We start from the raw sequence: 14,034 nt of genomic DNA on the forward strand, positions 1-14,034 counted from the left end.
CCAATTCGAGGTCTTTGTAAAATCACTTTCACTTTAGGATACTAATTATTCAGCTATTTTAGTTGGTCCTAGTACTAGATATGTATTGATCCATAGATTAAAATGTGATCTGAGTTTTACTTATAAATAAAATAGTAATTCAATTAATAAACTCCAGACACCACTACGGACCGTACTCAAGCAACCGTCTCAAGCGTTTCTTTAAGATGAGAACCGACATTTATAATTGGAATGTAATATTCTACAATTCACTCTCATTGGAACAGCGTGGTGGAAGAATCTCTTAACCTTCCCAAAAAGGTTCATATTATATGTAAAATATATGGCTATTTAATTATTTTGTAAATCATCAAAATTGTATCACGGTAAATGAATATAAGGACGACTTTTTTATATAAAATAGGAAGGTGGACGAGCACCAGATGGTAAGTGGTCACCAACGCCAACTTGGGAACTAAGATGTTATATCCCTTTTGCCTGTAATTCTAGTAGTAAAATTAGTTCTAGTTAATAAACTTTCTCCTCAAAAAGAGAGAGGAGGCCTTAGCCCAGCAGTGGGACATTCACAGGCTGTTACTAATAAAATGAGGTCTTTCAGGATGTGTCCTGATCGATTCTCGTCAAAGCGCCCATTAATACAAGATACAAGCTTGCGCAAGTTTCATTACGGCGTGTATGCGCAAACGCAGACAGTCTTGTTTCGCTTACGTCGTAGGCTGATGAGAAGTGAAATATGAAACTGTCACTCCTATAATTTATTACGATAATTATTTTAATAAGAATTAATTTGATCCGTATACGGAATAATCCAATAGAAAATCTTAAATTTAAATTATAATTATGACATAAAAATAAACAGTTTCACGGAAAGGGAGTAGTGTATATGAATAATACAAGTAATTAGTTGTAAAAATTTAAAATAAACATTTTATTCTTATAAGCATGCAGAAATTAAAAAAAAAATCACTCAAACTTTAACAGTTAAACATTCTTCTCTTTGCTTTTTCATAGAGAGGTCTATCGGACCTTCTTCGTACATTGCAGTCGCCTCAGGCTTGTCTATGGTTTTGCTGTGACAAATGAACCCATACAACGGCATAGGCTGTGGAACCTCTGATATTTTCAACGTGCATGATACGTGAGAACTTCTCGTGTGCATCCTCGAAAAGAAAAAAAAACTATATTCATTTATACAAACGCTTGAAGGTCGCTTAGAATAGGCATAACGCTTTGGTGGTGGTTTAAGTGGTGATCACCGCCTTAGTTGGCGCGGTAACAAATTTTAAACATTTCTTACTTTTAAGTTTATGGATGTTACCTCCCTTGACAGTTGAACCCACATGCGTTCCGCTGACTCACCCTTTAAAGCGGAACACTACAATACTAAGCAGTTTAGCGGTAGAAGATGTGATGAGTAGGTGTTACCTACCCAGACTACATTTACAATAAGCTTGATAACTCGTTTTAAAGAAAATTTATTTGAATTTAACCATTACGCTATGACGATATATGAGGTTTTAAAAATTTTACATACTGCTAACATACTTCTCGAGCTTTTTTATTATAAAGAATCTGTTGGGAATAGATCAAAACTATAAAAAGCACTAAAAATTGTCTATGATCTTATGTGAGCAAGGTTTATGTCAGTATCTAATCAAAGGCATTAAGATGTTCCCATAGATAATTGCTACCTATTAACTAGTTAGACACATTCCCAGCGATTTCTGACGGATAAAAATGTCTGCAACATCCTCTTACTTGTACTTGCGACACGCGTCAGCTCGATGTCGCTCCAGATAGCGGTGCTGGCTGAACGCCTTCCCGCAGTGCGAGCAGCGCCACTGCCACGAGTGGTGGCCGCGCGTGCGCTGGTGGGCGCGCAGGTTGGACCTGCTCCCACACGCTCTACTTATTACTACAACCGTGCGAAAGAGATCGCAGTATTGATCTCTTTAAGTACCAGACTAATGTAGTAGTTAGACTACTATAATATAGCTTATATATTACTTTTGTTTAAAGGGTTTTCTTTTAAACAATGCTCTGTCTTCTTCTTACAAAAATGAAATCAATAATGAAAGAAAGAAAAAAAAACATTGCTTAACTAAACAGTCGCTAAGCAATGTTTGCTGTCTCGTTATGTATAACTTTAAATTAAATATATTTGGTTTTTGGAAAACTACGCAACTAATTATTATTTAATAAGGCTTTTTTTTTTAAATCTATACAATATTATATACATGATAAAATAACGTGGACTTAATATTCGTTGTTCTTCTGGGGATATAGCTATTAGCTAACATGAAGTAAAATTTAGAATATCTTTGATAAAATAATTGTAATTTTCTTGTTATTATAATAATACCTAGCAATAAAGTATATAGTGTATACGCGACGCACGCAAGGTAGCGTCACCGTTTGCCGGAACGGAATACGAATCGGTATAATAATAATATAATAATATCCTGGGACATTTTTCACACACGGCCATCTGATCTCAAATTAAGCTTGTACAGAGCTTGTGCTATGGAAACCAGGCAACTGATATACTACATATACTACTTTTCTTTTGTAAATACATACTTATATAGATAATAACACCCAGACTCAGGACAAACAGACATGTTCATGCACACAAATGTCTGTCCTGGGTGGCAATCGAACCCACAACCTTCGGCGTGAAAGGCAAGTGTCTACCAACCACGCCAACCGGCTCGTCAAAATGTTATGTTTCTCATCTTTCAGCCGATGACGTCACTGCTGGACAAAAGCCAATTATAGGCCAAAATATACATCGCCATGTGGTGACGGCGACGAATATCACCACCCCATTTCATCCCGTGGGCGTAGAAGTCGACCCGAGGGAATATACATCTATGACCAACTTACCGCGATCGCCAACCCGTCTGCCAAGCGTGGCGATTATGGCATATCCAATGATTGTTACAACCAAACCACGGCTCCTAGTCGCCAACAGCCCTGCTATTCTCATCTAAATCAAAGGTCTCTCAATTCAACGACCAAGTGTAATTGTGTGTGTATATATTGTATGTATATATCACATAATCGATTTTGTTTATGTATTATTATTTGTTCTGAAGCGGTCGTCGCTCGAGCGTCATTTGTACGAATATTGTTGTTTAGGTACAAATGCTTATAGATAACAAACTACGTTTATAAACGTATAAACAGCAATATCGTCGTTTGTTATTATTATTTTTTTAATTAAAAAAATATATATATATTGTAAATTCACTTTTACTTAGATAATTACATTTTTTTTAATTTTATTTATAACTGTGTTAAAGTTTTTAATGTAATATTTCATATATTCTATTTTTTACCACGTTTGTTTGTCTAATAGATAGCTTATAATTGTAAATATCGAGGTCCCGGGTTCGAATACCGCGTCTTGCATCAATAATAACTTAGAGTAAGAAGCACTGTTACTCCCGGTCTTCGGAAAGTCAAAATCATAATATACTTTATTCAAGTTGGCTCTCACAAGTACTTTTGAATCGCCATTATACATTATATACATATAATATAGTTTTAATTTTAATATAAAGCTACCACCGGTTCGGAAAGGAGAACCGGGAAGAAACTTCGAGTAGGTTACTCGAAGAACTCTTAACAAACAAAAACATTACAAGCAATAATAATCATATACAATTGTATTTATATAACCTTTATGAATATCAACGAATACTAACTCCAAGCTCTTCTATTTATATAATACTGTACATTATATAGCCCTATTTATTAAAAAAATAACATGAATTTAAAATTCAGTAAATAATTAAATGAAAATGGTGTTTTTATGTTATAGGTAGACGGACGGAATTGGACCTAATGGTAAGTGGTCACCACCGCCCATAGATATAGGCGATGTAAGAAATAACGAGTATGGTTAAGTTTATCCTGGAAATTAGCTAAGCCTTTGGTCCCGCGGTTATTGAAAGAGTGTCGGACCACTCTCCCCTGGGATTATAAGGGTGAGGAAATACATAATGCACCTGTATTGGTGTACATACTTGTACAGTGTAGTGGCTGGTCTTTGAAATTGGCCTCCATGCTTTTATCCAACTGTCAGTGGACGCCGACCACTCTTCGATCGGATTCGGATCGAATCTTTGGTGAAGGAAAACATCGTGAGTATCCACTAATCTGCTCTGGAGCAGCATGGTGGAACACGTTCATCTTCTCCTCAAACGAAAAGAAGACCTTAACTTAGCAGTGGGATATACAGCTGTTATTTTACTTTTTTTCGTCTTTAACATACTGTGACCTACAGAGGATTATAACATACTCACCGATCCGCGAAGGTCCGGCCGCAGTGCGGATGAGGACATGGGAAGGGTCGCTCCCCAGTGTGCAGACGGAGATGCCCCTTCAGCACCCAGGGTCTGTCGAATCCTTTACCGCAGTACGAGCACACGTGGCTTGATCGGGGACGGGGCTCCCATTCGCGGAATTTCGCACATTCTGGATGTAAAGATGAAAAAAATGACAGATTTATTTTTTTGCTCGATATAACCATAAAATAAAGAGGGTAAATTCAATTAAAGATTTTAATTCTAATAATGTATTCCTAGTATTTATATGTATACATAAATTTAGTTACATAAAAAAGACTATACGCTAGATAGAACGAAAAAAAAAGAATCATTCCTGACGTTTGTAAAAACATTGCGGTTAAAGATTCTGAGATAGTAAATTTCGAAGACTGTTAAAAATATTCATAATTTGAATTGACGATAATATTAAATGGAAAATTTTCTATGAAGGTTTCATACGTTTAAATGAACTAGGACGTGGTAGGGATTTGTGCCATGGAAAGTCCACTGCGTTAAGAAAGGCGATAGACATTTACAACCCACGGGAATGAGCAGTTACGTTTAACGCGTGAAACCGCACGGAGCTAATTACAAATTATATATAATAATATTCTTATTTTAGATTTCTAAAGGCAATTCAAAACGACATTTATGTAATGAAACGTATGTTACTATAATTTAAAAGAATATTTAGAATATGGTTAATAGTAATTAAATACAAATAGTAGTTAAATTTTTTTAAAAATAAATTTATTGTATATAATTTTAAAATATTATTTATAAATATAAATTTTCTAAATCTTAATTATTATATAATATATTTTTAATGAATTAGATTCAAGTAGTCTTATATTGTACGTTATTTTTTATACTATATATATGTGACATTTGCATACAATCTTATGCCGGGATTTTAACCGTTGCAACATAAAAATGTACCTACAGCTTTGCAAATAAATAATTTTTAATTTGAATTCGAGTAAGTTTTCAGAACTGACCTTTGTCCACCAAATCTTCTTTGACATCTTCAATAACTTGAGGTTCTACGTTCTCTTTATCGAATGATTCCTTACAGAACAATAGTTCATTGTTCAATTTCTCGTCGGCATTGTTTTCGACTAAACTTTTCAATTTCTCGGCTATTTTGTCAATTTCCGAACCCTTTACCGGTTTTACTTTGAGCTCTCTATTCTTTATTTCTTCGATAATTGGCGCCAAGGGTATCTTTTTATCTTTTTTTAAATCGTTTCTTTGAGGCAAAGGTGTTTGTTTCGTGCGTTTGTACCGTCTTGTTTTTTTTTCTGTGAAAATCTTACGTTCGGTCTTCGCTTCGTTCGATCTTAAATTGTAAATTTTCTCGTCGCGTTTTGTCGTTGCTTTTTTAGGTTCAGGATTATTTACCGGTTTTTCGTTTTCCGAGGCGTAATCGTAATTTTCAGTGTCTATGAAGTGTTGTATGAACTGGCTTTTTTTTAACAATTGAAGGTAAAACCGTGTAGAAATCGGTACTTTGTCGTGATATATCGTTTCGTTAATTTTTAATAAAGTTTTATGCTTTTTATTTTGTACTTTCATGACACGGGTCGCCTTAATTTCTTCTGAAAATATTTTTTTATTGTTAATGCACTTATATTTACGACCACATCAAATTTATGTTACGATTAGACAAGCTTGATAAGTACATATCATTATATTTCAGAATTTTAAACAACCGATGTAATTTGATGAAATTATAAAAGGACTGGTATAGTAAGTGATAAAGAATACAATTTCAATTATAACTCGTCATAAAAAAATACAAAAATACGTTTTTTCATGGGTAATGAATGTAATAGGAAAAACATATATCGTATATATTTTTTACTTTTATATTTTAATAGTTATCAACAAAATAAACAACTAGATAACAATAAACATAAATGTAAAATGAATTATGCGTCATAAAATAAAATAATTATTTTACATGTAAAAAATAATAACAAAAAAATGTTTATAAATATATGATTAAGCAAGTTTTCATATAAAAGCACCTGTTTCATGTGTAAAATATCCCTGACGAGGACGCACAGAGTTTAAATAACATCTAGGCATTATATTATATACTAGAAAAAGTATTATATACTTAAAATATACTATTTAATACACATAATCTAATGATATAAATGTAATACTGTAAGGCACTTGTTGAGATACGACAGCTGGAAACAAGCAAAAACAGCGTTTTATTTTTAAGAATTCCGAATTTAAACGATGGCGGCTGTCCCCTCGGCTGCCAGTTTGATTGCCACAGATGATTTATGATGTTTAATTTTAAAGCTCCTTCCACACCCATAGCGTAGGTAACTTGTGTAATTTGTAAAGAAAAATAAATATTGTGATAGATACCTCACAGGTATGTGCATATCTTTTTTACCAATGTATAAATTTATAAACAAGAATTTAAAATTGTTGTTATTTTTATTTTTAGCTATTCATAAAAAATACAATAAACGTGTCGAGTTTTGTTTTAAGCGATAACAAAATAATAACAAATTATTAAATAAATGCTGATATGTTAAAATTATTTGGCAGATATAAAAACTCATTGGTCTTAAAGCTTTCAACGATTGAACGTGAAAAGCGTGAAAATGACGCGCGCGCGGAAACTCTGCGGAGGGGGAGACGAGAAAACTCGCATCGATTTATTCGCGTTCGGGGACTCGGTGCGGTTAGACGTATTACTCGAATTAAAATTTACCGCTCGACGATCGTAGCCGGGCGATGCTAAACAATGATAGAATGTTTGTTCTATTATTTTCGTAAATTACACTGTGTCTAGTGCGGTTTTTGGACGTATGTGGTTGTGAAAAGGTGGTGGCCGCTCCGGCAAAGCCATGGGCAATTCCTGCAGCTCAGGCCAAGCTCATAAGGACAAGGATAGTGTCTCCCAGCATTCCGAAGAGTGAGTACCACTTATATGTGAAGGTCGTCGGTCACAATAGACGACAAGACGGCCATAATGATAACATTGTATTATTTGTTTTATAATAATGTCCGGTAGCGAGATAAGCGCAGATGTGATCAAAATAAATCAATACATTGACAACACTGGCCTACAGGTTGTTCGGATGATATATAATAATATACAATCTTAAACTATTTTTTATATAAATATAAAATAATATAAAATTATAGTAACGTCCAATATATTTTTTTTATAGCATCTACATTTAGGGACGAGAAATTTTATATGCATTCAAATCAATAATATTTATGATAACAAAGAATAATTATAACATATATATAAGGATGCAAATAATAATTATAATATACTTCTAATAATAATAAATAATGTGATATGAATTAATAAACTTCATGGAATCCTGTAGGATGATGGGAGTTTTATAGACAAATTAATTCCTATTAAATTAAAGATTTAAAAGTGCTTGATTTTTTAAATCACATTTTTATCTTAATTGTATTGAGCACAAGCAATTTCATCAAACAGTATTCATCTACTGATGGACGTAAATCTCGTCTAGGGCACGCCACTGACCACCATTAAGAACATATTCTGTGATATGAGCCGTAACATATTTTACGTAAATATTGAGCCTTTGAGCCGATTATAATTTTACTATGAGCCCTTGCAAAAAAGAAAACGTTTGAAGTTTTATTGAGCTTAGAATATTATCTTCTATAAATAACTTTTCGCTATTAAAGAGAGATGGATAAAACCATCTACTGACTTTTTTACTCAGTAGTACTCTAAGGTAGTAGAGTAAGTAATGTGTGGGTAGCACACAGCCCTACCACCAGTGTGTTCTGTTAAACACAAAGTGTAGGTAAAAAGCACAGAATATTGTATTTTCAAAGTAATATTCTTAAATGTCACACCTCTTCTCTCAATCTATGTTTTTTTTAAATTAATAATTACGAAATACATTCGGTCTTACAGTACGAACAGACAGTCACTTGTAATAATAATATTTTTATTATATGAGTCCAGCTAAACCAGCGCTGTAAATTAAGTACAATATTGAGTTATATATAGCGGTTTTAATTTTTCTAACAATTATTATTAAAGCGCTTTCGCTTAACATTTTAAATGAACTGAAAAAGTAAAACGCTTGTAACAATATTACTTTAAACTTAATAGATAAAAGTATCAAACAACTCGCCAAGAATTACGAACTTCGTAAGAAATAACACTAAAGTTTTAACTTTTTAAATAATCCAACAAAATCAAATATGCCGTTTTTATTACCTGTTAGCTGACTATAACGAAATATTAAATTTAGTCGTAATATAATTGGTATAGAGTTTATCATACGACTCGTATACCGTGTCGGCAAACGGCATGACCGCCACCCATCTTTGATTCCTTGCGTGTGTGTCGTGAGTATATAACTATAATTAATAAGAAAAATATGTTGATTTTACTAACAAAACCGTTTTTTTTTTTATTTTACTTTATATTAATATATTTAAACATTTCAACGTTTCACATCTACCCGTGTCGGCCATAATTTAAAATATTTGTAGATTTTTTATCGATAAATAGATTGAGAAAGAATATGTTTTATGCATTGAATTTATATTAGTAAAAAAAGTAAAAAAAGCAGAGATGGCCTAGTGATTAGAACGCGTGCATCTTAACCGATGATCGTGGGTTCAAACCCGGGCAAGCACCACCGAATTATCATGTGCTTAATTTGTGTTTATAATTCATCTCGTGCTTGACGGTGAAGGAAAACATCGTGAGGAAACCTGCATGTGTCTAATTTCATTGAAATTATGCCACATGTGTATTCTACCAACCCGCATTGGAGCAGCGTGGTAGAATAAGCTCCAAACCTTCTCTTCAAAAGGGAGAGGAGGCCTTAGCCTAGCAGTGGGACATTAACAGGCTGTTACTAACTACTAACTTTAGATAATAAATATTAATATATATTTTTACAAGATAATTATTCAAAATATTCTTTATTCGAGCTCATAAAAGCACTTTTCGAATCGTTATGTTACACTATTAAATTAAAATGTAAAGCTTCGGTCAAATTCGGAATGTGGATCGTACCGAGTAAGCCGTCAAGATTAAAAGCGCAGGGACACGAAGGCGTACCTAGAAAGAGAACATCTTCAGTTATAACACTGTAAATTTAAAAAAACACTAAAAACCAAATAAATTCGCAACTTCTTGTTTTATGTTATCATAAATCGCATTAGACTCCTAGTACAACTAACTCCATCAGCTTTATGATAACATACTAACCATTAAAGGAAAGACTAACTATTATTTGCAATCCGGCGCTATTGTTCTACGTTTAAGATGCTTATCTTAATATTCAAATAGAATTTAATCACTACGGGCCTTACTTGCGAAGCGGTATTTAGTTGAACACTGATTTCTCTCTTTCTATCATCGTTGATTTGACATTCGAAAGAATAAGACACAGCATCATTTAGCTAATCCAAACAAGCTTTATAAGTTAAGCCGTACCGTCAATTAAGAGTATAATTTTTAAGAGTCTTTATCACATAGTTGATCGAATAGGTGCATTATACATACATATATTTACTGGTGGCTGGCTTTGTGCAAGCTCGTCTGGGTAGGTACCACCGACTTATCAGATATTCTACCGCAAAAAAGCAGTACTTTTATTGTTGTGGTCCGGTTTGAAGGGTGAGTGAGCCAGTGTAATTACAGGCACAAGGGACATAACATCCTAGATCCCATGGTTGGGGGCGCATTGGCGATGCAAGCGATGGTTAACATTTCTTACAATGCCAATGTCTACGGGCGTTAGTGACCACTTACCATTAGATGGCCCATACTTACCTATTTATAATATAAGCGGTGTTTTTATATTCAGTGACACTATTTATGGTACTGGTGGTAGGGCTTTGTGCAAGCTCGTCTGGGTAGGTACCACCCACTCATCAGATATTCTACCCCTAAACAGCAATAGTATTGTTGCGTTACGGTTTGAAGGATGAGTGAGCCAGTGTAACTACACAAGGGACATAACATCTCAGTTCCTAAGGTTGGTGGCGTATTGGCGATGTAAGCGATGGTTAACATTTCTTACAATGTCAATGTCTATAGGCGTTGGTGACCACTTACCATCAGGTGGCCCATATGCTCGTCCGCCTTCCTATTCTATTAAAAAAAGATTATCGAAAAGGTAGACAGAAGACCATATTAAGAAGAAATCCATCAAATACAGTATCTTTTAGAGATATTAAAGTGTGCTAGGTGAAGAGTAATAAATGCACGTATATGTTTGGAGTGTGCGTATGTACTATCTAAGAAAAAATATTTAAATAATTGTCGTCGTGTGAATGTCACCCTTGTTGTACAATTAAGCGACTAAATACGTAATTAAAAGTATTTAATTAAATAGAGTTTTGCAATTACTTGCATATAATGCTTCCCACGTACAAAATAACGCGCATACTTGCATTGTTAGTAGACGCAGTGTCGCGCGATGAATTTAAAATGGTTGACATATAAACTACACACTTACGAATCTATTTATAAATTGTATTGGATGCTGGGATGTCTGGTTTTTATTAAATAAGATGGAGACAGACTTCAAAAGATTAATTGACAGAAAATAAATTCAAATTGACTCACGGTTGCTATTGATGTGTGAACGATGTCGGCTCGACCGAAGACTAGCTGCGTAGAAAATATTATATTGTACAAGCGTGCGCAAAAGCAATTGCACTCTCATATTCCCATGATTGGAAAGAGTTCAGGCGCAGGACAAACGGCTTTACGTACTTTACGAGGCATGAGGGTTAAAACACTACCCGTGCTAGTCACCCCGGGCTCCTACTGAGTGTTTTGTCGATAAAGAAACTCAACTTTTTACTTTTATTCGCATTATCTCTTTCGAATACGGTGGTAGATTTTAATTTTAAATTTAATTTCACTATCAACAAGTAAGTGTAATGCTTCTATATTGGTTGGGTTTCTACCAGGTGACCTTATGCCCTTATGTCCTTTTCTATCCCTGATAAGGTGAATGTAAAATACGCAAAAGCGTAACAAACAAGCAAACCCCCTTTCGCATTTATAAGAATTAGTAAAAAATCAAGTTTTTTGAATTTATATTCACGGGAGTACATTCTTGATTTTTCTGAAGTTGTCACCAACGGAAGGTTCTAGAATATCGCTAGCTATTACTAAAATGTTCTTTTAGAAATCGTTCTCTACGCCTACATATAATATAATATACAGAAATACATAATATTATTCTCTGCCAGTACAACAGTTTAATTGGCAAACGCTTGGTTTGGTTCTGTAAACTTAAAAGTTATATAAAGTTACGATTTAAAAGTAATAGAAAAAGCCTTTTATAAAATAATGTTGAGTTTTTTTTTAATTATGTATGTGTTAATTATAATGATTGAACACATCGTTCCTAATCGACCACAATACTCTCTGTTCCGTAACTCTCATAATTTGATGGGATAGCTTATCCGACATGACCGGAAAGAGTTCAAACCCAGAACCAAAGCCTTCACGTGATTTCCGAGGAACGAGAAACAGATAATACAACATTCATAAATATATAATTACCAATAAGAATCAATAGACTAAACCAATAAAACAATGTTGGTTTCTTCAAATCCAGAGTAAACAGGTTTCTTATAGGCAAGCGTGCTACATCTTAGACCGTGTCGATGCTTAACATTATTCAAGTCAACGTTCAAACGCTGGCCTATTAATTGTAAAAAAAAAACAAATCAGATCGGTGGTTGTTTAATAAATGTGAGAAATTATACATAAGGTATATAAAACCAATTGATTCATGTTAACAAGAACATATTTAATTCAGTGGATTAAAGGGTCGGTACAAAAGCATCAAATACAATCTATAAAAATACAGCAGATACAAATCTTATAATGATACAGCAGATAAGGGCAATGTTAGCTCCGCACTGAAGTTAAATTAATATCACAATTACTCAAAAGAAAAAAAAAATCGTACAAATTCTGAACAGTACGGCCAGTCTGTGAGAACAAACTCGAAGCTCACCGCCGAAAACGTTCGTGAAATTTCAATGTGATATGCGACCATAACAATTATAACATTTCAAGAATACACGCAACAAAATAATTCATATCGCATCGTATATCGCCATAAACCGGTTGTCAACATTTCACGGGTTCCACATAAAGCGATTCTGTAATAAAGTTAATTATTACAGAATCGCTTTATAGGCCGATATTAATTTATTTATTATTTCGTGTAATTTTTTGAGTGCTAGATATTTATACGAAATAATGGAAATCTTTGGGTGTTTTTTTACGTAATTTTGATTATCAATTGGAAAGTGAAAATTGCTTCATTTAAAAATTACATTCAAATAGTTAACCTCTATAAATATAAAATTTATTTTGTACGAGAATCCTGTCTATCTATATAATCTACCAATTAAACATTAATAAATCATGAACAAATAAAATATTGAGTGGTATTTGGGGGCTGAAAATTAGGATTATACCTTTTTATGGTTCTTTAAAATATAATGTATATAAAAATTGCATGTCGGCAACAGCGCCACCTACCGAGTCGAACTATAACGATGAAGCATCATCATATCCCCAAAAGTACCAACAAAATATTACATAAAAAATCACAAATACACGTTTTGTATATAAAGTAATAGCTCTCTTTGTGAATAAGTTAGTTTGTCAAGTGGTTCAATTTAGTTCTATTCATAAGGATCATAAGACTTGCCCTTTAAAGCGATTGTCCTAATTATACTAAGTGTTGTGACACTACACTGTCACTATCAATCATCGCCGCTCTGTATGAGCATGGGTGGAATATCAAATATAACAAAAAGGTAACTTTAAAAAAAACTAAAGCAGTTAACAGTATCCGTTTATAAAATAGGTCTCTCCTTTTCTATTTTTTTCCCTTCGGAAAAGACTTGGGACTTATTCATGCTGTTCTAGTGTGATTTGGTAGATGTGCCAGAAATTCATCCCACCCGATTTCCTGTCACGAAATGTCACTTACCAAATTCTGCCACGTTTACAAAATCTAATTGTTATTTATTCGAGTAGTCTCGTATAAGAATATTTAAATCATGTTACAAGATTCAATTGAATGGAAAATTACAACCAGTTTTTTTTTCTCAAATGACTCATGTCTTTGGGAGTCCAGATGAATTATAGACAACAATTAATCACGTGAAAGCTTATTGTTACTCGTTATATCTATTTGGCAATCACTAAGACGTAAGTGATACATAAGTAATCTTCAAGATAATTGTAAACTGTACATGTGCACTGCACTGCACATCTGTTTTATAATTAAATAATATTTGATCATTTCAATTGCATGTAAAAATGGATTAAGGTACCAAAACTTATATATATGACGCATTAATATTTGAAAAATAACAAATGATAATAAAAGAAAACTATTTCAGAAACTATTTAGACGATAAAATCTAATTCTGCGAATGTCGTTTTTTGAAAAAAATCACGATATGCATATGTTTTACTTACTTAATTATATACGAGTATATTCTAACTTTTATTTGTATACATGTATATATATAATAGCTACCCGTCGCAGCTTCGCACGGTTGCAATAAGAGTGAGTACAAAAATGTGTATATTGAACGGCAAAAATACATAGGAAAACCGTACAATAGCACGAGAAATAATTTCACACGAAATAAATGAACGCGGAAG

At 33.4% G+C, this 14,034-nt stretch overlaps 2 protein-coding genes across 6 annotated transcripts in view; one reads left to right on the plus strand and one right to left on the minus strand.

The window, feature by feature from the left end:
* Positions 1-1,754: 1,754 nt before the first annotated feature.
* On the minus strand, positions 1,755-6,402 carry LOC126777100 (zinc finger protein SNAI2-like). Its single transcript, XM_050499993.1, has 4 exons — positions 6,365-6,402; positions 5,333-5,932; positions 4,311-4,482; positions 1,755-1,890 (listed from the first exon to the last, which is right to left on the minus strand). Exons 2-4 carry the CDS (start codon positions 5,907-5,909, stop codon positions 1,755-1,757), a joined length of 885 nt encoding a protein of 294 aa, XP_050355950.1. The 5' UTR covers positions 5,910-5,932; positions 6,365-6,402.
* A 631-nt stretch (positions 6,403-7,033) lies between these two features.
* The window catches only part of LOC126777023 (uncharacterized), a 67,314-nt gene continuing 60,313 nt past the window's right edge, over positions 7,034-14,034 (plus strand). For all 5 annotated transcript variants that reach the window (XR_007670004.1, XR_007670005.1, XM_050499846.1 and 2 more), the window contains exon 1: positions 7,034-7,275. Coding sequence is in view for 3 of the 5 variants with exons in the window: in XM_050499846.1 (XP_050355803.1) it covers positions 7,208-7,275 (68 nt within the window). In the remaining 2 variants the exon portion in view is untranslated. The remainder of the gene's footprint in view (positions 7,276-14,034) is intronic.

This window comes from Nymphalis io, chromosome 22 (assembly GCF_905147045.1).
Source record: "Nymphalis io chromosome 22, ilAglIoxx1.1, whole genome shotgun sequence".
NCBI lineage: Eukaryota > Metazoa > Arthropoda > Insecta > Lepidoptera > Nymphalidae > Nymphalis > Nymphalis io.